This window comes from Phoenix dactylifera, chromosome 8 (genome assembly GCF_051530095.1).
Source record: "Phoenix dactylifera cultivar Ajwa chromosome 8, Ajwa_hap1_PhDact_Kaust_v1.1, whole genome shotgun sequence".
NCBI classification, from domain to species: Eukaryota; Viridiplantae; Streptophyta; class Magnoliopsida; order Arecales; family Arecaceae; genus Phoenix; species Phoenix dactylifera.
This window is the reverse complement of record NC_143197.1, coordinates 26,259,886-26,281,933: the sequence shown is the minus strand read 5'-3', so window position 1 is coordinate 26,281,933 and position 22,048 is coordinate 26,259,886. Positions and strand designations below refer to the sequence as shown.

Below are 22,048 nucleotides of genomic sequence, written 5' to 3'. Positions count from 1 at the left end.
ATAAAAACTGAACATGTGTTATCATGCATGCCCTATGAGCAAACTATTCTTGCAAAGGATAAGGGTGTGGTTAATGCAAATATACTAGAACAAATAGGCTAAGGTTAGTTATCTTGAAAATTGGATTGATGCATGTTCATTTCAATACATGATCACATGAAAAGATTGCAAAAATAACAAAATTGTCTAAGTGAATGAATAAAAATTAGAAATGTATTCCGATGCATGTTTGTATGAAATAACTGTGGTTGCACAAAAATTAGTGTACACTCAATTGAAACATGATATGCATAACAAGCACTTTGAATAAAGTAACATATAAAATTAAGACAATAGAGTTAACATATCTTGTGTCGATGAAATATGGATAAGTGCTATAGGGATCCAGTTTAACTTGTTTGGGTCATCACATATGGCAACCACAACCCTAAGAGGAAAGAAGGATATAGAAATGCTTCTTGGATTCAATCTCTCGGTGGATCAAACTATCTTGCAAGTGACTTAAGGAATGAGTTCAATAGATGGGGGCATCATATCGTAAAGTCACCCTCCCCTCCCAAAATCATCATTCCTTCTAAGGTTGTGGTTACCATGTATAGCGCCCCAATCCATTTTCATATTGTTGCATATTATACGAGTAAATTATAACTATGAAGGATAACGATGCAGTCAAAGTGAATGTTGAACAAATAAGCTAAAGTTAGTTATATTGAAAATTAGATTGATACAAGTTGCTTTCTATATATGAGAATTACACAAAAAGATTGCAATCTTTCTCATTATCACAGTGGATCCTCAATGAGCAAAATTTTTTATGTGAATGACTCCAAATCAAAAACAAATTTTAGCATATATTTTTATGATATAACTATCATTGCATAAATGCATATATGATATATATAGATTAGGGTCCAGTTGAGTAGTTTTCCACTTGAATCTGATTAAGTCATAATTGGATGATAGAGGATGCAACAATAATGATCTAAGCCATTGGATGTGATCTACTAGTTCTAAACTACTTACACACCAAAAATCATGCGATTTGAAAATTCTTAACCTATGCATCAAGTGGTTAAATTTTGGATGGTTAAAATAATACCAAGCAATACAATTGAAATATATATATATATAACTTTGCAATTTTATTTTATTTTTAATTATTAATAAATATGACTCTTCTACTTTTTATTGACCAATATATAGTGCTATAAAACATGTTACAAGGCAGATATTTTTTTTAGCATAGATTTTTTTAGTTCATCTAAAATATGCTATTGAAGAAAAACTTTCATCAATATTTTCTTATCGCATACAAGCTTCTTATCAAATCAGTTAATTCATTTTTTTGCCACTAACATATGGAGCATGTGCACTACATGTGGAAATAAAATAATTCTATTTTAATATATTTTTAAGATAAATTTTTATTTCATATCTTGTTTTAAATAAAGATTTGACTTGATTTCTCATATATTCATATAGAAAATAATAAAAGATAATAAATACCAGACTTTCGACGTAGTGATTAGGGAGTGAGGATTAGATATTGAAGGTTAGGATACAAAAGATAGAGATTGAGGTAAATAAGGTTATTAAAAAGGCAAACAGAGATTGAGAGGGATAAGTTTGTTACATAGAGGGAGATTAGTTAGTACATAAATAAGTAAAAAAAATATTGGAGGCAACATTTTGATGAGATTTTAGATTATTATTATTATTATAGATATAAATAAGGATTCTTTGTCAAATTAATCTTACTACTATTTTAGATTACATGACGAAGACGGATTACATGAAGACTCTAGGATAAAGATGTAAATTATATTTAATTGTTGAGAATGATCATCACTCTATATTCTATGCAATAAGTTTTTCAATTATAAATTTTCTATAAATAGAAAGCACACAACAAGTTGGTGTCAGATATTCTCTACAAGTTTTAGCAGATTAAATGTCTTTGAGGAAGCAAAGCTGAAGTATATTCATTGATGAGAACAACCTGTGTTCAATGAGGGGCAAAATTTTGTTTAAGTTTTATTAGTAATCTAAGAAAAAGTTACAAGATTGACCTCTATTAGTATTCAAAGAAAAAAAGTAAAAATTATAATTTATTGTCAAAAATCTAGCAGCCATATCTCTGTTTCTCTTTTCTCTTAGTACAAACTGGGTATTGATCTATTCTTCCCAACTGAAGTAAAGCTTGCTCATAAATGAAATTGCATGTATATATGTCTAGTGGGTACATATTAACATATGTTTTTATTGGACAAAGTTCCTAAATAGAGATACTGCTTTGGGATTGAATTCAATGCCCCTCTTTTTCGCAAATGCTATGAATTGTTTTGTTTCTTAGCGCTAATCAGACAATGACTCAAGGATTTTCAAGCAAAAAAAAAAAAAAAAACATATCATTATTGTTATCATTAGTTGTTTGCATGGTACATTAAAACATACCATGTACACTTATAAAATACAGTAAAGATCTATCATATAAGATCATAGACCCACATGTTCAATGGTAGTGCAGTGGTGCCTCTTGTACGTTTGATTTAGATGGAACTCACTGACTTCATCTATCTAATTCAATTTAGTTTGAAGCCCTGTGCCTTGAGGTGTGACACTGGCTCTACTATCTTCACTCCTATTTACATAAAAACTTTTATTTAACAGGCATGTCTTTTAGTATATATATTAGCACCTTTTTCTATAGGATTTGTTCTCGATAAACTACCGTCACATTATTAAAGAATAAATTAAATTTTAACTGAATAAGAGAAATAAGAAGAAACGAAGCCAAAGTGAAATTATATTTTATGACTTTGATGGTTTAAAAGAACTATGACAATGAAATTTTTTTTTTTTATTGTTGTTGTTGTTAGAACGGATGATTCATATAACACGCGTACTGATACCTTCTATAAAATCGGAAAGAGCTTTTGAGGCAGCTCTCCATCCTCTCCGCTCATATGGTGCTATCGATGTGGTTAGCCTTATAGATAGCCATTCAGTTCATAATTTTATTGGTTTTTCTAAATATATGCTCTGTCTGAGTAATTCCGCCATTTTTCATCATCATTTAGAATGGTCACGGGCCGTGACCCTTGGTCCCTCCGGATCCCGACTAGACCAGGCCTCGCTTGGCTGAATGGGCTTCTATCTATGAAGTAATGGCGAAGACTTGAAGGGACAAGATTACGTTAGAGAAAGCCGGCGATCATGTGAGTGGGTCCCACGTGTCGTCATCGCACAAGCAATGGTCGTCGTTCCGACGCAAGGACATGCCCTTAGCGGATAAGAGGAAAGGAAAGTCCGGTTGTAGGACCCACCCCTCCCTATCATTTCCACCGCGACGCGGCCTCAAGGCCTTCACTTTTTCCGTGTCTTTCTCCAGCGCCCACCAGGAAACGAGGTTCCACTGCGGAAGCACGGAAGCGCAAAATCTCATGGCGCAGGGAAGCGTTGGAGAAAGGAGACCCCACCCCCGGTCGCATGGGCCCACCAACTTTGCGTCATGCAAATCTTTTTTTTCGTTGATTGGACCATCCGAATCGGTCCACGTTGTTTTGCTCCTCTCCAAGTCCTTCGCGCGAACCCGCCGTTGGATTGTGCAACAGCAGCCTTAAGATCCACGCAAATGGTGGCAAAAAAAAAATTTACAATGCTCTAAGATGTGTACAAGATGCGATTCAATGGTTAATTTTATTAAAAAAGATCAACCATTTTTATTTCTCCATAGGAGGCACAATCCGAACCCAAATTTTGGAACTAATAATACAACTTGCAATGCATCTCGTTCTAAAGCTATTTTTATGGCCACCAAAATAGTAGCCTAGTAATAAAGAGGCTTGGACTCCATCCGAATTATCCGAATTCTAAACACGCGAAATAAGATTAAATCAGAGGACTGCATGCCCCACGTTCGAATGGCTCTGTGTGAATATGTTTTTTTTCCATCAGTTTTTCCATGGGTTGGAGAGAGCACGCGGAAACTTGCGACCCACATCAAACATTGCTTGGTGGAAGGGAGGCCCAGTAGGGGCTGCGACGCAGGTGGGGTTCTGCCCCTCCTCCTTCCTTTATTTTGACAAAAAAAAAAGCCATTTCTATATATTTATAAATTTAAATCTAGCCTAGTCTGTAATTCTGGAAATCCATATTAGAATTTTGGAACTAATAATATCATTTACAATGCATCTCTCGAGGTCTTTTCTTTTTTTGCATGTTGGATTTGGGCCAGCTTGCTCTAAAGTTATTTTTGTATATTCATGAATTTGTACTCCTGTGATTTTGTTGGTTGCACTAATCCATTTCATGAATCCAGTAGAATTTTTAGTCCAATAATTCAAACAAGTCTTAAGTCTTGCCCAAAATGATCATTGTTGCATCTTCTTGAATTTTATAAAAAAACAAGTTATTGATTTAAGCAGATTGGAGCTGCTTTGTGCTATTCGAGGGGGAGGGGAGCTATAGTTCCTAATCAATTTCAGTGGTAGTATAATCGAGCTATAGTTCCTAATCAATTTCATGACCGTGGTTACAAGGGTGCAAATGGGTCTGTCTGGATAGTTTATGCATGACCATGGCAAGGAACATGGACCTCAAGGCCAAGTTTAGAGCTAGAAGCTTTATGCAATTCTATAATTAAAACATGCATGGTCTAGGCAAAACCAAACACATAAGAAAGTTAACCCAAATACTTATTTTTGGCATGATATGAATCAGAAAATTCATTTAAAATACTAGGTTTGGCTAGTGACGTTCAGCCCTAACTTGGCTGCAAATCGAAAAATCAACAAAGCAAATCGATGCAATATGTAGCTCATTTGGACAAAACAAATTGGTCGCGTTTGGATGCAATTCATGGACTTGTATAAAAAAAGGTTCCGAGTAATATAAGAATTGAGCATCAATTCAACTCAATCATGCATGCATTGAAGCGAAGAGGTAAGGCTTCGTTAGGCGACGAGAACCAAAGGTAGCAAAAAGATGAAAACTATACCAACTTTTTAGGCGCCAATCATCATCATCTTCCTCCTTTTTGGCCCTATCTTTCTCTTTCAATCATGTGGTGGCGTGGGAACAAGGAATCTCGGTGGTGTTCTCTCTACGTAAGGATTGTTTGGGCTTTTTCTCATGAATTTAGGGCTTGCAAAACGTGAAAAGGTTGTGTGTTTCATTAGGATAGGTATAGAAAATTGGGTAAGGCATGAACCTTTCTAGAGCGAGCTACTCATGTCGAAATCTTCCTTAAAACTTTTCCATACGTTTCTTCTACCCATTCCTGTAGGCCGGAACTTTGCGTCCACTACCTCAACTTGCAAGTTATGATGCAAGAAAACATCATATCATACACTCTCATATATATATATATATATATATATATATATATATATATATATATATATAGGTGGCGACCAGGAGGTTCGTATCTTTGAAGTAAATTGGCAGGCATCAAATGGAAGTGCAATAAATGGTGAAGAAAATAGTGCACTCCTTTGCTTTCCTCCAATAAATGTAGCCAACGCTTCCTAGAATAAACTCTAGTTCTCTAGTTGCCTTCAGCAGTTGAAAGTACTACACTCTTGATTATTCTCTGATATTTTCGCAGGGTTGTTGATGTGGTAGTTTAGACTCTGACCTTCCTACTGAAAAAGAGGCTACTATATATTGAGCTGTGATCACCCAATACAGAGAGGATGACCAAAAGTCCTGTTCACATGAAAGAGTAGAACATAGGGTTGCTAAAAGGTAAGGCTAGCTTGCATATCTCATGAAGGTGTTAGCTAACTTGCAAGTAAAGTTTCCTGATAGTTGAATCAAAGACCTAGAATGGAACATGTCTTCATGAAGTATTGTCTTGGTGAATAGTCCAAAATTGCATATGGCCTAATTGAGTGGACTCAGCTGATGCTAGAATGGGTCTATATATATTAAAGGGCCTCCATAATTTAATATCTAATGGATCTATACCATTCTATACTAGTTTTGGATAAGGCATGCAAATTGGAAAACTTACTTGAGGGATATCTTTCGCATGAGAGAAGGACTCATCTTCCTTCGTGCGAATCCATGGTTCTAGATTTGTGCCGGTGGAGGAATGGAAGTGTTGGGAGTGCTTTGAGATCTGTGCGGGGCTGTGAACCAAGGGTCGAAAGATATAACCCGAACCATCTGCTAACCGGTATAATACATCCATTAACTGGTTTAGCTGTTGGCCTTAATGACAGATAAATGCATTACAAGTTGCTAAATACTCTCTCTGGTAGTTTTGTTTTGCTTTATTAGTACACTGTTTGCTAGATTTCAATTTAAACTTCCTCAATAGAAACAAAAGTTAACAAAAGTTGAGAATTGTATGTCAACCAATGTAATGGGCTAGCACTCTCTAATGGCTGCGCAAGCTCTTTGATGGGCCAGTTCTTTCTAAATAAGGCCTGACAAAAAAAAGTTTGTGGGATGGACCTAGGCCGGAAATTCGGCCCATTTATGAGATGGATGAACAAAATTTTCAGAGTAGCATATGATGAATTAAAAGTCACTTTCATCAAAAAAATAAAATAAAATAAAATAAAAGTTGTGTAGTTTTTAAAATAAGTGGTTTCAATCCTAGGACCACATCCATAAAATTATACATGCTTGATCTAGCGGAAGCTCTTCTCAATGGACGTTTCTCTCATTCTCACACATGCGCCCGTGGACACCCCAATCCTAAATTGGTCAGGATAATGGTGTTTCTAGAATAAGCGGGATCATGATGGAATAAAGGTAGCGTTAAACATAATTCATGTAGAAATGGGTTGGCTAATATTATCTAAGCGAGGGGAGCAATCTCGGAATAACAGTTAGAATTATTCCTAAATTGGTCAGGATAATGGTGTTTCTAGAATAAGCAGGATCATGATGGAATAAAGGTAGCGTTAAAAATAATTCATGTAGAAATGGGTTGGCTAATATTATCTAAGCGAGGGGAGCAATCTCGGAATAACGGTTAGAATTATTCCCAGTCGATATAGGAGTTGGATAACAGTAGCTATATAAACATGAAGAGAGACTAGATTTTCTCTCGTATACTAAACAACTCTTGAAAAGAAAAAAAAAAGTTCAGAGAAAGAAAAGTGATGGAAGGAAAGGTTTGTAGGTTTCCACCAATGGATGCTGAATTGTTGCTATTCTATCTCAAGCCCAAGTTGAAGGGCCAACCTCTACCTCGTGGACTTGTAATTGAGGCTAAGGTTTATCAACACCATCCTCAGGAACTTCTAGATATGTGAGATGCAAGATTTAAGTTTTTAAAAATTCTGTTTTTATTTCTTTACATGGCTTTTTTATAATAAATTTAGCCTTACTCCCAGATTTCATGTAGTTTAGGAAAGAATTTTTCCTTATATATTTTCTAAGGAAAAAAAATTCTTTTGTTTTATGATTTCCATGTAATTTAATTTGCAAAAGCTCTCTTTTTTCATATAATTTTTCTCTTCCAATCTGGTTAAAGATCCTACGCCACAAGTAATAATGAGAGTTAGACCACTAAGTTAACTTAAATTCAATTCATTACCTTTAACCAGATTCATGTTTGGGTCTGAAAACTGAACCAAAAATTTTATCGGGTTGTATCAATGTGTGGTTTGATCCATATTTGGGAACTCGCTGCTCGGCTCTGATGCAGGTAGATGAATTTAATAGTCTATCCAATTTTAAATACCAAACAAAAGGTAATAGAAAAGCAGCAATTATAAGTACATTCATCAATAATTAATTTGTTTATTCTCCAACAATTAACTATGAAATCTTTAACGTTTAACTAGTTCTGACATACAAATTCATCAAAATTCCACCACTACAAGAAAAATAGTTTTTCCCGACGTTTGTTTTGGCCTTTACCGACGCTAAATAGCGTCGGGAAAAACTCCGCCGACGCAAAGCAAAGCGTCGCAAAAGCGTCGATTATACCTGAGTGGGAAAAGTTAATTTTTACCGACGCTTAAGGAAAGCGTCGGCAAAACCTATGCTTTACCGATGCTTCCTGAAGCATCGGCGTATGAGCTTTTGCCGACGCACAAAAGCGTCGGCTTAAGGTTTTTACCGACGCTTATTTAGCGTCGTCTAAATCCTATTTTTACCGACGCTTTGAAAGCGTCGGCGATAGCGTGCCGAAGGGTGTTTTTAACGACGCTTTATAGCGTCGGGAGTGGATTTTTTTTTAAAAAAAGAAAAACAAACATATTAAGAAATATATTATAGCAATATGAACCTGCATTACATTTACATCAAGACAAACATACAGATCATTCGAAACATTCATATTGTCATATAAGATTAAATTTACATAAGTTTAGAATTACAATGTATCTTGAAAAATATAAGAAAGATACATATAAAACTCCTTAGATAACAGTCTCAAAAATATCAGTGACCGGATTCAGTACCATCATCATCTCTACGAGCTGTTGAAGTATCAGAAATCTACCAAAAAAAAAAGAGAAACTTTAGAAGTTATGAAAATCATTAACTCATAAAAATAAGTGATAATTATGTAAAGTCATCAAATATATATAGTTATTTACCTGAGGGGGGAGAAATCGCCGCAACATAGATGAAATATGGTCAAGCTGAGACTGCAAAGTTTGTTGGTTCTGCTTCAGCTCTGCCAACTCTGCCTGATGGCGGTCAAGGTGACTCAAGTGCATAGATGGCCTTTTGAATGGAAGGAGTTCATCGACAACCCACCGGACTCATAGAGTCCTGGGTCTTGTGGCCTTTCAAATGGAGTCCTCTTCTCTCTGGAATGGTTAAAGATTGTTAGTTAGTGTTGGTGGCCGTGCATGGATGGCCTTGCTCGTATCAGAAATGACTAATGAGAGCATGTTTTGATCTATAAGTTGATTCGATCGACCTTGGACCTTATCAAGCTTACCTTTTTGTTTTTCTTTCTCTTTTTTTCCTGAGAGAGCATCATGCTTATGCTGTAGGAGAGAGAAACTACAAGCATTAATAGGTGACTCAGGTGTCCTTGTACTACAGAATAACTATATTCTAATAATTATTTTATTATTTTACTGATTGCTAAGAGCTGCCTTGTCTTTTTTTTAATCATTTGAAATCGTCAAATCATTTGAAATAATTAAAATGACTCTTCAAAAGATTTCTCAATTTTCATAAGATATCTTTATCTTCATAGGAATATATTTCTATAAAAATTCCTGAGAGTTCATATTTTAAGACATTAGGCATGCATGATGCAGTATCATGCAGCTTATTATTTTATGGTGACATATTCGAAAATCTATATGAAAAAATTCAACAAGATATCCAAAGTACTATCAAATGTATCAAATTGTCAGCCAAACTCTTCTATGAAATTTTTGATGAACTATCTTATTGAAAAAAGAACTGCACTTTTCTGAAGATTATCGTATCTGATTTTTTGAAATTTATATGTTTATCTATGCACTTTGTTGCCTTTAAATCCTACATGGCTTTGAGTTCACCATTTGAGACTTTTTTTTAAAAAAAAACTTTGGTTGGAGTCTAACCTGAATTTTGTTTATTTTCTTTTTGTGTTATTTCTGAATACGACTTTGATCTGAGATTTGGTAACCACGGCACATTTAAACCCAGCCCTGATGTCGACTCAGAGTTGAGCCCTCAAATAATAACGACTCATTAAGTCAACCCAACATATCATAAATAAAGGTGCAATAGTCTACAAGAGGCTCAAAGCCTTGTTATTTGGGAGAGGAGGGAGAGGAGAAGGAGAAGCAGAGGAAGTAAGAGAAAGCGTAGGGAATTCTTGGGGTGGGGAAAAGGAGAGGCAGAGGAAGTAGGACAAATACGGCGGAAACAGAGAAGGAGCCGTCGGTGACAAGTTCTAGCCTTATTGGACGAGGACCTGGCGATCCATTGCCCCGCAGCCAAGCTCCTCTGCCAAGACCTTCCCTCAACCGAAGTCAAGGAGGAAAATCTGTCCATAAAAAACCCAATCTTCTCTTCTCCCTTCTGCTTGTCCTTGCCGTGGAATCTTACACTGTTTCTGAGGCTTTTTTCTTTTTTTGTGAATGTTCCGTCGTAAATTTCTCCATCTTGGGATCTCGAGAACCCGTGCTAGTCTTGGAAGAAGTAGAAAGAATGGGTCGTGGCGTCCATCCAGGGTACTGGAACATCCAGGGCCGAGGCAAACTAGCCATCTGCCGCCACCTGTTCGATCAAATTTCTCAACCAGACCTGCCCACTTGGAACTGCATTCTGGCAGCCTACGCTCGCTGCCCTAATGGCGCTGAGAGCAACGGCTCTCTGGCATGGAGACCCTCTTTCTCTTTCAAAGATTGCAGCTTTCTTCGACTCGGCCCAACGAGATCTCTCTTGTGGCTTTGATCAGCGCTTGCGGTGATTTGGGGGCTCTGAGTTAAGGCCTGTGGGCACATGCTTACGTTGAGAGGAACGATTTAGTGTGTGAATTTTTTTTGTGGGCACAGCTTTGGTCCATATGGATTCGAAATGTGGGCGATTGGATCTTGCGGAGCAAGTGTTTGCTGGTTTGCCTGAGAAAGATACGCACTGCTATAATGCGATGATTCGTGGGCTTGCAATTCATGGGCACGAGCGGCATGTGATTGGTTTGTTTGATAAGATGATAAGTGAGGGGGTGGCGGTCGATGTTTTGATAGAATGCAGACGCATTTTGGGATTGTACCCAAAATTGAGCATTATTGATGCTTATTGAACGTTTTGAGCCGAGCAGGGCGGCTTGAGAAAACTGAGTAAGTGATGCACGCGTGCATGCAAGGGCGATGCACCCATGCAAACATGCATGTATGCATGCACATGCATGTGCTGAGACGTGCATATGGTGGACTATATGTTATATATTTATGTTATTTCTCAAGGTTAAAAGCCTTGTTTTCTCATTATTTCTAGTTGATATATTTATGCTATTCACGTAATGGAAGACAACAGTTGAGGGGGCCGGTCCTATAACTTTCTCCAAGAAAAGAGGGGAAGGGAGCAGAGAGAGATGGCAGGCGAGTTGGAACAAACAGACGTCAGTATCTACAGCAATTGGAAGAACCGCACGATGTTGAGCCAATTCCTTCGGCCCAAGGTGCTTGGCGTATCCCTCGTCGGCACGACTGACCTCAAGGAGGTGGACGTCTTCATGCACCACCCTGCAGAGATCTTTGGTTCTCTCTCTCTCTCTCTCTCTCTCTCTCTCTCTCTCTCTCTCTCTCTCTCTCTCTCTCTCCGTTTTTCTTTTTAGAATTTCTCTACTGCATATTTTTTGATCTAGGTATGGTTAGGATCTTCTTCTTGTTCCGTTTCTTTTTAGGAAGCGATCTCCACTATATATTCTTGATCTTGGTACCGTAGAATCTTCTTCTCGTTTCTTGTCTATTATAGGAAAATCTCTGGTACATGTTCTTGATCTTGATTTGGTTCAGAATATTGTTTTCTTGTTTTTTGTTTTCTTTTCTTTTGATCTATGTTTCTTTCTTGGCGACTTGATAGAGTCTTTCCTTCTAATGAGGTCCTTCTCATCATTAATTACTCCTGTTCCTCTTGTCTTTGTGCTTAATCTGGCTTTGTTAGTGGAATGCCCCGGGTTATCTTTAATGGAACTTTTTTTAAGTTTCACTTTCTTTTTAATTTGTTTTTCCAAAGCAGAAGTCTACGCATATTTTCATGAAATTTTTTGTTCACATTTCTTCACAAGTCTATAAATCCACCTTCTTATAATTATTTCTTATTGAATTCATGTTTGAATGACCATCAAAAGATCGCCGGTTCTAAGGTGGATCACCATTTCTGAGTTGTTCTAAGCATATATGTATATATGGATCAAGATTAGCTCAAGATCTTACAAATGTACTCTAGGGTCCGAGCCTGGGTGGAAGCATAAGTTTTTCTTCACCAATCCGCTTCGGAATCCACCCAGAGAAAGGTTCGGATACTGGATGGGTTTCAGACGGTGTGAGATCATCAAGGAGAACGACGGCAAGCCCATCGGATTCACGCAACAGTATGTCTTCTACGAGCGGATGTACGTTTTCCCCAGCAAGAGAACCAAATGGCACTTGAATGTCTACTGGATATTTGATGACAACAAGAAGGTACGCTACAAAGATCCCAGGCACCAATTCTCTTCTGCTAAGCATTTGTTTGCAGCGATGGTTATGTACGTGATTACGTCCATCATCACTTGCAGGTGGCGGCTTGGCTTCTGTGTGAATTGTTCCAAAAGAATGTTGCGGAAAAAAAAGACTCGGAAGCATTCCCTGGTGTCAACCCAACGCTGGGCGGTGACCAGCTCCCCGAATCCATCTTTCTTCCTGCGGCCGAACTGGAGCAACTCGAGCGGGATCATGGCAGCTCACCAGGGTCATCGGCGAGAGAGGAGGTCAATCAGCCAACGCCAAGTGCGAGCGATGGCGGTCAAGGTGACTCAAGTGCATATATGGCCTTTTGAATGGAAGGAATTCATCGACAACCCACCGAACTCATATAGAGTCCTGTGTCTTGTAGCCTTTTGAATGGAGTCCTCTTCTCTCTGGAATGGTTAAATATGGCCTTGCTTGTATCAGAACTGAGAGCATGTTTTGATCTGCAAGTTGATTCGAGAGGATTTTCTGGATGCATTGTATTCTGTGGCAAGGTTTTTAATTTGATCCTATCGACCTTGGACCATATCAAGCTTACCTTTTTCTCTTCTTTTCTTTTCTTTTTCTGTTTCTGAGAGAGTATCATGCTTTATACTGTAGGAGAGAGGAAAACTATAAACATTAATAGGTGACTCAAGCGTCCTTGTACTCTCTCTCTCTCTCTCTAACACACACATATACAAAACGTTAATTAATAGGAGAGAAAGGAACTGATACAAGTCCTAGAGACTCCCTCGCAATCAGTATACATTAAGAACCTGTGGCTGTGAACCGGTTGTCTTCCTTCAATTAGATTTTTGAGAGGGTTCTGGCTTAATATGTGATGTGCTTGAGTCTACCAGATCAAAATCACAGTCGAGCCGTTTGCTGTACGAGCGCAAAAAAATGGAACAATCCGAACACGAAATGTGAAGTCTGATGTGTACCACATTAATAACGACGCTTTAAGTTAACCCTTCTGTTTGAGAGTGGGGAGACTTTTCAAAGCCTTTTAATTACTTCTTGTAATGATGGTTTAAACCCTTCGAACCGGCGAGGTGAGAGAAGACTCCGTCCATTTCCGGGAGGACTTCTTGGGGTGTGGAAAAAGGAGCAGCAGAGGAGAGAAGGACAAAGATGGCGGCAAACTTGGAGCTGCCGCCCGGTTTTCGCTTCGTGCCGACGGACGAAGAGCTGGTGATCTACTACCTGCGGGCCAAACTCCTCGGCCAAGACCTTCCTTCCACCGATGTCCAGGAGGAAGATCTGTACGAAAGAGACCCCGAAGTTTATGGTCTGTTTGCCCACTCTTCTCTCCTGTTCTTCTTCTTCGTGGGGAATCATTCATTGTTTCTAAGTTTTGTTAAATGCTCCTTCTTTCTCTATGTTGGGGTCTTGGACGCCACCTTTCCGTTTAGGCTCTTCTTGAGTTTGCTCAATGGAATCTTGGTGTTCGTTTGTTTCATCTGGCTTTGATATGGTGCATGGTCCATACAACATGGCCTCTTGGTTTTTCTTCTTTGCTTTCTTGGTTTTCCCTAGTGTTCTTGAGTTTGTTCGTGGGATCTTGGTATCTTTTGTTTCAAATTTCTTTTCAGACCTTGATTTGAGGTTTCTCAGTCCTTAGTTTCTTGGATTTCTCTTGGTTTAATTCTCTAGTTTGTTCATGGGCGCTTGGTATTTGTTGGATGTAACATTTATTTGATTTGGGTTCTTTAATTTTCTCTGTTTCAAATTCGTTTGCAAACCTTGATTTCAAGCTTCTTGTTTCTTTATTACTTTGCAGGGCTATTTCTCCTTTTCTTCATTACGTGCGATATACACATACTTGGTCTCCTAGAATTCTCCATGCTCATAATAGAGATAAAACTAAATACTGGAAGGTGTAAGTGTAGTCCATAGAAGGTGTAAGTTTGAGTCTGCAATCAGATGGATTCATTGTCGTATGCCGAACTAAATACTTTAAGCCTATTCCAATGATTCCATCAGTTAAACTTCTATTCGTGTTCCTTCTCCTTTGAGTTCTCTGCTAATTCTGCATGCCAAATTGCTCTAATTGTGATAACCTCTTGCTGTTTTGTAGCCAAAAACAAAAAAGACTCCGTCTTCTTTTTCACCCAAAGGAACAGACGATGTGGTCTAAAATATTGGCGCAAGCGCAAGGTAGGTGCGAAATCTTGGAAGTATTCCGATCAACCATTTGTGGATGTTACCACCCAAATGCCAGCAACAGACATTAGACATAGCGGCCGGGAAATAATTGGCTTGAGAAGAACCCTCATCTATTTTAATGGGGAGGAGAAAACCAACTGGAGAATGCATGAATACATCATCCCTCTGGGGCCCATGTTGGACAGTTTGGCTCATCTTAAGGTATGCTCTTGGGAGCCTTAAGTTCATAGAATTCCATAGCTTCTCTACAAGTATAATTATATATGTCTGCACAATGAGAACTCATAATGCTGTATACTCAAATAATTTTAGAGAAAATTCATTGATGTTTGTTGTTGGAGCTTTCTTTCATGTTCGCATTTTTATGAGAATCAGTCTGTTGAACACATGAAAGTTTTGAAACACCTCACTTGAATTCGGTTTCCTAAAGGAATAGTAGTACCCTCTGCATCTTTGGGTACAATAATTTGCACTATGAGGACTGACTCTTGTGATTCAGAATCCTATAATCTTACAGGAAATTTGTTGATGTTTCTAATCAGAATTGGCATCAGGTGTTCAGTTTATTTTGATCAATCAATACTGTGAGAGTATTCTTTGATCTTTCAGGTGTACAATGAAATAAATAAGAGCTCAAAGTTTCAAAATGTTATCTTATATACCAAAATCACATAGTTTGTTAGAAAACCTACGTTGATGTCGGTAATTAGAGCTTACATTTACGGTTCTGTTTGAAGAATCACAATGTGGAACACTTTGAAAACTTGAAAATTGCTGAAGTTTTTATATGGCTGCTGAAAGAATAACAAACATATTCTCTGTCTTCGACATCCTGCCATGTCAACTCTATTTGCAGTCGGATACATGGGTATTGTGTAAAACATTCTGCGATGTCGAAGAATCAGATGACCCTGAAGATGAACAATCATATGAGGAAGAATCAGAAAACTCTGAAGATGAGCTACCACACAACGAAGAACCAAATCTCTCGGTAGAATCAGCTGAACATCCTCCTCCAGTCCTGAACTTGCCTGATGTCCATCATAGAATCCATTGGCCTGCAGGGATAACATCTTCTCAAGATCCAGTGGCAGATATGGTAGTGGTAGAAGCATTTGATCCTGGCCTGATTCCCTGCTGGCACTCGAACATCTTTGCAGGCTTTCTACGGAAAGGGGCTATCACATTGCTGCAGATGGTGGAACCAGGCTTTTGGCGAGCTTATCCTGTCTCTCCTCATTTGCTTGCATCACCAGCCAACACATCTGACTCGCCTGACTGCCCTCACGCACCACCGCCGTCCCTAGGGAGCGTGGGTAGTTGCAATCATGACCACTTGCGAGCTCCAGATCGGTCCATCTAGTGCATGGGAGCAACCAAGGATTCAGGCTTTGGCAATCTCAATAATCTTCAGCATGAGGAATTTTTGAAGGCTGAATTAGAGTCTTTCAGAGTTCTTCCTAGGACAGGAACAGAGGTGATTGTTTTTGGCTGCCCGTTATCTGGCTTGAACTGTGGGCATGTCATGATCTTTCAGTTGATTGTGTCTCTGACTAAAAAGTGCAGTGATTCAGTGGATATTTGATTTGCTTGCTTGCTATAATCATGAGTGCATTTGCAATGCTAAAATGTGGAATGGAGCGAACCTTGAGCTTGGCTCTGTTAATTTTGAGCTGAATTCCAGCTACCGGCAAGGGCCCCTCTTCGCTGTAAGATAGCAATCTAAAAGCTGAATTGGTTTTTGCTGCTAACAGCTAGCTTAGAACTTAGTAATTACCAACTCAAATACGATTGATGTGTTGCTGAGCTGAGTGAATTCTTCTTGGTCTGTAATAATCTTGTACAGCTTAATCCTTTTGTGGTTCTCTTCCACTTGATTACAATGAAATGAGCATATACTTTCGCTTTTCGTGTGAGGATGGTGTTTTGGATACGGTCAGATAAGATATAAGATTGATCAAAAATCTGCCAATCCAAACTCGATCTATTTATTTAATGGTAAAAAATACAGAACCGAACTTGATCATTTTATTAAACAAGTAATCTTACCTGATCTGTACTAAGTTGAATGGGTTAACTAGTTAAATGTGGTTCAATATGATTATCATCTTCTTTGGGAAGTTTGCATACTATATATAACAGCCTACAGGCCCTTGTAGCAGGTTTACTGCATCTAGAAAACTCTTGAGGAGTGAAATAAAACAAATGCCTGAAGATCCTAATCTTTTTGCTTCAACAATGTAAGTGATTTTTTTGCCAAAATTCTTGAACAAAAGTTTGGGTTGTTGGAATTAATTCTTAATCTTAATTCAAAAGAGACCACCAAACCTAATTATTATATTATGATGAGAGCTGTTTTGCACAATTTATAATTAGTGTTTAGATGACATGATGCATCATAACAACCAAACAGAAAGTGTTTGGAAAAAAGAACCTTAAGGACCCAAGGATCATTGCCATCTTCCTCTCTCTCTCTCTCCAAGGGAAAGCGAGTGGATTTCTTGGGGGCGGCTTCGGACGAGGACGTGGCGATCTATTAATTACTTCGCACCTTCCTTCAACTGAAAAATCCGAAGAACTCGGTTGGTTCGCCTATTCTTCTCTTCTCTCCTCTTCTTGTTCTTGGTGTGGAATCTTTCCCCTTTTCTGAGCTTCTATTAATGTTCCTTCGTTAATTTCTCTATGTTGGAATCTTGGACGTCACCTTTGCCTTTTAGGCAGTTCTTGAGTTTGTTCATATAGGATTTTGGTGCTGGTTTGCTTCACTAGGACTTGAAATGGTGCATGGTGATGGCGTTAGAGCTGAATTTTATTTTGAACGAATAAGCTACGGTTTCTGTCTCTAGCTAGTTTCTTCTAGGTACGATGGAATAAGCTATACGTTTTCTGCCTCTAGTTAGTTTCTTCTATACACGATGGCTCTTTGGTTTTCTCATGGTTTCTTGAGTTTTTTCATGGGTTCTTGGTGCTTGTTAAAGAATGCAATATTTCTGTTTAAAGAATTTTATTCGCACATCCGCGGTTAAGGTACGTACTGCCTTAAGGGTAGGTAGGCCAATTTATGTTGATGATAAATATATCCCTTGGAACGAGTCCGAATTGGTACATGCAATGGAAAGGCTGTGGTCATGTCATTTAGGCCATGCGGCGACCCCAGGAATTAGGAATGTGCGACTTAACCCATGAAACGCTCGCAGCCAATATGCCACCACCCCATCCTCCTCCTCCTCCTTGAGGCCAAAACCCAGACTCCGGCCACCTTCAAACAAATCCACGCCCGATTCATCACCAGCGGCCTCGCTCTCCATACGTACCCGCTCAGCCGCCTGCTCGTCGCCGCCTCCCTCCCCCCGCTCTCCTCCGCCCTCGGCCTCTCCCACGCCGCCGCCATCCTCCGCCGCGCCACCCGCCCCTCCGTCTTCCTCGCCAACACCCTCCTCTCCTCCCTCGCCGCCCACGGACACACCCACCTCGCCCTCTCCCTCTACTCCGAACTCCTCCTCCGCCGCCCCGACACCCCCAAGCCGAACAACCATACCTATCCCTCTCTCCTCAAGGCCTGCTCTCACCCGCCGTGGCACCCCTACGGCCTCGCCCTCCACGCGCATTTGATCAAATGCCTCGGCGGCGCCGCGGTCGACCCCTTCGTCCGAGCCGCCCTTCTCAGCTTCTATTCGAAGTGCGGGAAACTAGCCATCTGCCGCCACCTGTTCGATCAAATTTCTCAACCAGACCTGCCCACTTGGAACTGCATTCTGGCAGCCTACGCTCGCTGCCCTAGTGACGCTGAGAGCAACGGCTCTGGCATGGAGACCCTGTTTCTCTTTCAAAGATTGCAGCTTTCTTCGACTCGGCCCAACGAGATCTCTCTTGTGGCTTTGATCAGCGCTTGCGGTGATCTGGGGGCTCTGAGTCAAGGCCTGTGGGCACATGCTTACGTTGAGAGGAACGATTTAGTTGTGAACTTTTTTGTGGCCACAGCTTTGATTGATATGTATTCGAAATGTGGGCGATTGGATCTTGCGGAGCAAGTGTTTGCTGGTTTGCCTGAGAAAGATACGCACTGCTATAATGCGATGATTCGTGGGCTTGCAATTCATGGGCACGGGCGGCATGTGATTGGTTTGTTTGATAGGATGAGAAGTGAGGGGGTGGCGGTCGATGATGTGACGCTGGTAGTTATGATGTCTGCATGTGCTCATGCTGGGTTGGTCGATGAGGGTCGGCGATGTTTTGATAGAATGCAGATGGATTTTGGGATTGTACCCAAAATTGAGCATTATGGATGCTTATTGGACCTTTTGGGCCGAGCAGGGCAACTTGAGGAGGCCGAGGAAGTTATGTGGCAGATGCCGATGAAGCCCAACGCAGTGATGTACAGGACATTGCTAGTAGCATGCAGAATTCACAATAAATCAGAGATGGGAGAGCGGATGATTGAAAATTTGATGCAGTTGGAACCGGAGCATGGAGGCAACTATGTCTTGTTGTCAAACATGTATGCAGATGCTGATAGGTGGGATGATGTTAGGAGAGTGAGGAAGGTGATGAAAGATAAGGGAATAGATAAAAACCCTGGTTCTAGCTTGGTTGAGATAGATGGAGCGATGCATGAGTTTCTGATGGGAGACAAAACACATCCACATTCAAAGGAGATCTATTCTATGTTGGATGAGATGGATAAGAAATTACATGAATGCGGGCACAGGCCAAGCACCAAGGAAGTGTTGTTTGATGTTGAAGAGGAGGACAAGGAAGATGCGCTCTCATACCACAGCGAGAGATTGGCAATTGCCTTTTCTCTTCTTGCTTCTGGTTCGAGTGCACCCATCAGAGTTATAAAGAATCTTAGAGTGTGCGGTGACTGCCACTCTGCTACAAAGCTCATTTCTTGGATCTATAGAAGAGAAATAATTATGAGAGATCGAAATCGGTTTCACCATTTTAAAGATGGTAAATGTTCTTGCTTGGACTATTGGTAGAGATTTCAAAGAGAAGTGTGTAATTAACGGTTTTCGCTTTATCCTCATAGTAAAAAAATATTTCGCTTTATCCTTTGGCTCATCAGCTCCTACCAAAGCAAATTAAATAAAATAGATTTAAAATGCTAAATACATATTTTAGTAAATTTTTATGGATGTATTTTAACTTTAAATTACCACTATCTCATACTTAAGTTTAGATGCAATATCATAGGGCGGCCCCTAATGCCCATGGTTATATAAAAAAATGTTTTCCTATAAGATAAATAATTAAGTAATTTTTTATACAATTCTTTTTAGATAAACTTGGCTTGCATAAATAATAGATGGACCAGATAAACATCTTATATATAGTTGAGAGAACTACTTGAAACCCTTCCGTCTTAATTAACTAGAAATGTATCAAACATATAAGTTTATCAAATCAATAATAATAAAAAAAAACATCGAAAACAAGTAACTAGAAGTAAAAGAGAGAGAATGAGGTTACATACTAAAGAGATCCTTTGGATGGTAGTGATGAATTTCGATGTCTTTCACAAAGTTAGCAGGAAGAGTTGTGCCTAGCAGCTTGGGTCGAAGGTAATATTGCATTAGTTCATAGTCAGTTGGTGAAAAACGGAATCCAGGAGGAAAAAACCAGCATACTCTCTCTTCAGGTACTTTGTTAGTCTTTCCCATGATCTGCACTCTTTACTCCATTATTATAATAATATGATATGATAGAATGTGATATAATGTAAGAGTAATGTATTATTATATTATTATAATAATATAAAGTAGGCTAAATTTTATAAAAAAATCATAATGTTACTGTGTTTTAGCATGCCAATGGAAAAACTTGTTGTATTCTTGGAAGTTGCTGCTACTAATTATTGGGCGCCTTTAATGTTTTATATTACCATGCAATATTGCATAGCATAGTATAGTTGGCATGAAATTGTAAGAGAAATCCTGGATGGAAGTTGGGAGTGGAGATAGGATAGTTTCCTAGTTCATAAATGTAGAATCTGTGACAGGTTTGAATGCCGAAGTAGAACGTTTGAAGCCAGAGCGCCTGAGCCTATATTAGTATGATTCAATTTGCTGGCTATGTGTGATATAGAATACCTAATTTTCTCCTGTTGGTTTGTGTATTACCATTCTAGGCAGCCTCCTATCATTGAGTAAACCATTTGCTAGTGGGCTTGCATATCCTGTTACTTTATTGTTAGAGTTGATTCTTGATGCTTATGTGTACTTATGAATTTCAGGTGGAGCAGTTTTTTCTTCTCAGAAAGAAAAGGCACAATGCTTCACGAGGTGATTGGAGATACTGATGGTTACTTCTTTCCTTGTATGCAGACAGCATTATGTGCAACCTGGGGGGCTTGTAAATTTCCTCAGAACATTGATTCCACAAGAAGCGGAGAAATGCAAGTCAATCTCACCAAGGTTTGCCAGTTGCTTAAAGATAATTTCTTTGCTTCTCACTCTGCCTAGCATTCAGGGAACCAGGTGGATTCAAGGATTTAGGGAAGTCATATATCCATCTTCATACTTGAGTCTTAATTGTTTTTATTTTTGGCTTTTTTTTTAGTGCTCGAGACATTTTTTATATTCAAGCATGGCTCAACCTTCTGGACCAGAGGACTTTAACATGGAGAATAATTTGTTATCTTCCCAAAGCTAAGTTTGTGGGACCCATGCGGGTGTGTGTTTAGTCCTACATCGGTTATTCGTCGAGAAGATCTTGAATACTTATACAGAACTAAGAAACCCAAATAATATGTTTCGGCTAGCATTATTAGTTAACGTTATGATAAAAAACCATTGAACAATTGCGCCATAATCCAAGTTCTTGGAATTTGGAAATACTTCTGTCAAAGGGAGGTCATATTACTCTATGTTCAAACTGCCTCAATAGGCTTACGCTCTGATGTTTGAAAAACCAGCTTGAGTTAGTAATTGCGCCTGGAGTTTAATTCTTTCGTCTCCCTGTTTTGATTATGACAGATAGCTGGTAAATTGGTGAACATCAAGTTGCATGCACGGCGTTCGCAGCGCTTGGTGCAAAGGTCTAGGAGCTTGTACACTTGCGAATGCAGGCCTGGTAACATCACGGGTAGCCTGATCGCGTGATCTTCTGGTGTCCGATGTTTTTGCATATTGGAATTTGTTGATATGATTACTCAACGACCGAAGACAACATAAAATAACTCTTTTAGCATGTATTCGCCATATGCCTGTGTGAAATTTTCATTAGAGGTTTTGTTGTGAAATTTGAGCAATGTAGACTCTCTGGTGTTTATTGCTGCCTTTCATGCCAGGCATGCGTAGCCCTCGTATTTAATTTTGCCTGGCATGTGAACTCAAATGGAGAAAAAGAACCTGCAGCCTGTGTAAATTTAGATAATTTTAACAGGTAAGATGACAAACCACAGCCACCTTGGAACCAGCAAAAAATGAGTCATGATTGCCATTCCAAAGTCCTGGCTGAGGCTTTCTTTCTGAACAATGGCTGGATGAAACGAATTATACAATAAGACCGAGGGGAAGCTCGGTCAAAGGTTTAGTCAAGATGCCCTGGATGAGAAAATCCATTTTTATAATTTTATGTAATTTATAATTATTTTATTCTGGCTTATGGTAAGATTATTGTGAACACAGCTTGTACAATTAGTAAAGGAAAACCTAAACAGGAATATTTGGAATTACCTTTTCAATGTGAAATATTCAAGGATGAATAACTTTTCTTTTTGACCTTACAAAGAGTGAACCTAC

General features: G+C 39.1%; 1 protein-coding gene across 4 annotated transcripts; it reads left to right on the top strand.

The window, feature by feature from the left end:
* Window positions 1-9,659: 9,659 nt before the first annotated feature.
* On the top strand, window positions 9,660-21,575 carry LOC103709041 (pentatricopeptide repeat-containing protein At5g43790). Of its 4 annotated transcripts, XR_016396257.1 has the most exons (5): window positions 9,660-11,177; window positions 11,869-12,104; window positions 12,200-13,425; window positions 14,215-16,885; window positions 20,630-21,575. XR_016396257.1 is itself a non-coding variant. In XM_088703260.2 (1 exon), exon 1 carries the CDS (start codon window positions 17,486-17,488, stop codon window positions 19,283-19,285), a length of 1,800 nt encoding a protein of 599 aa, XP_088559386.2. In that variant the 5' UTR covers window positions 17,000-17,485; the 3' UTR covers window positions 19,286-21,575. The 4 variants fall into 4 exon arrangements, 1 of the variants encoding a protein (XP_088559386.2); XR_015968261.2 differs by lacking the exons at window positions 9,660-11,177; window positions 11,869-12,104; window positions 12,200-13,425; window positions 14,215-16,885 and adding an exon at window positions 17,000-19,256 and having other exon boundaries at window positions 20,630-20,719; window positions 21,281-21,575; XR_015968262.2 differs by lacking the exons at window positions 9,660-11,177; window positions 11,869-12,104; window positions 12,200-13,425; window positions 14,215-16,885 and adding an exon at window positions 17,000-19,256 and having other exon boundaries at window positions 20,630-20,719; window positions 20,865-21,575.
* Window positions 21,576-22,048: the final 473 nt, after the last annotated feature.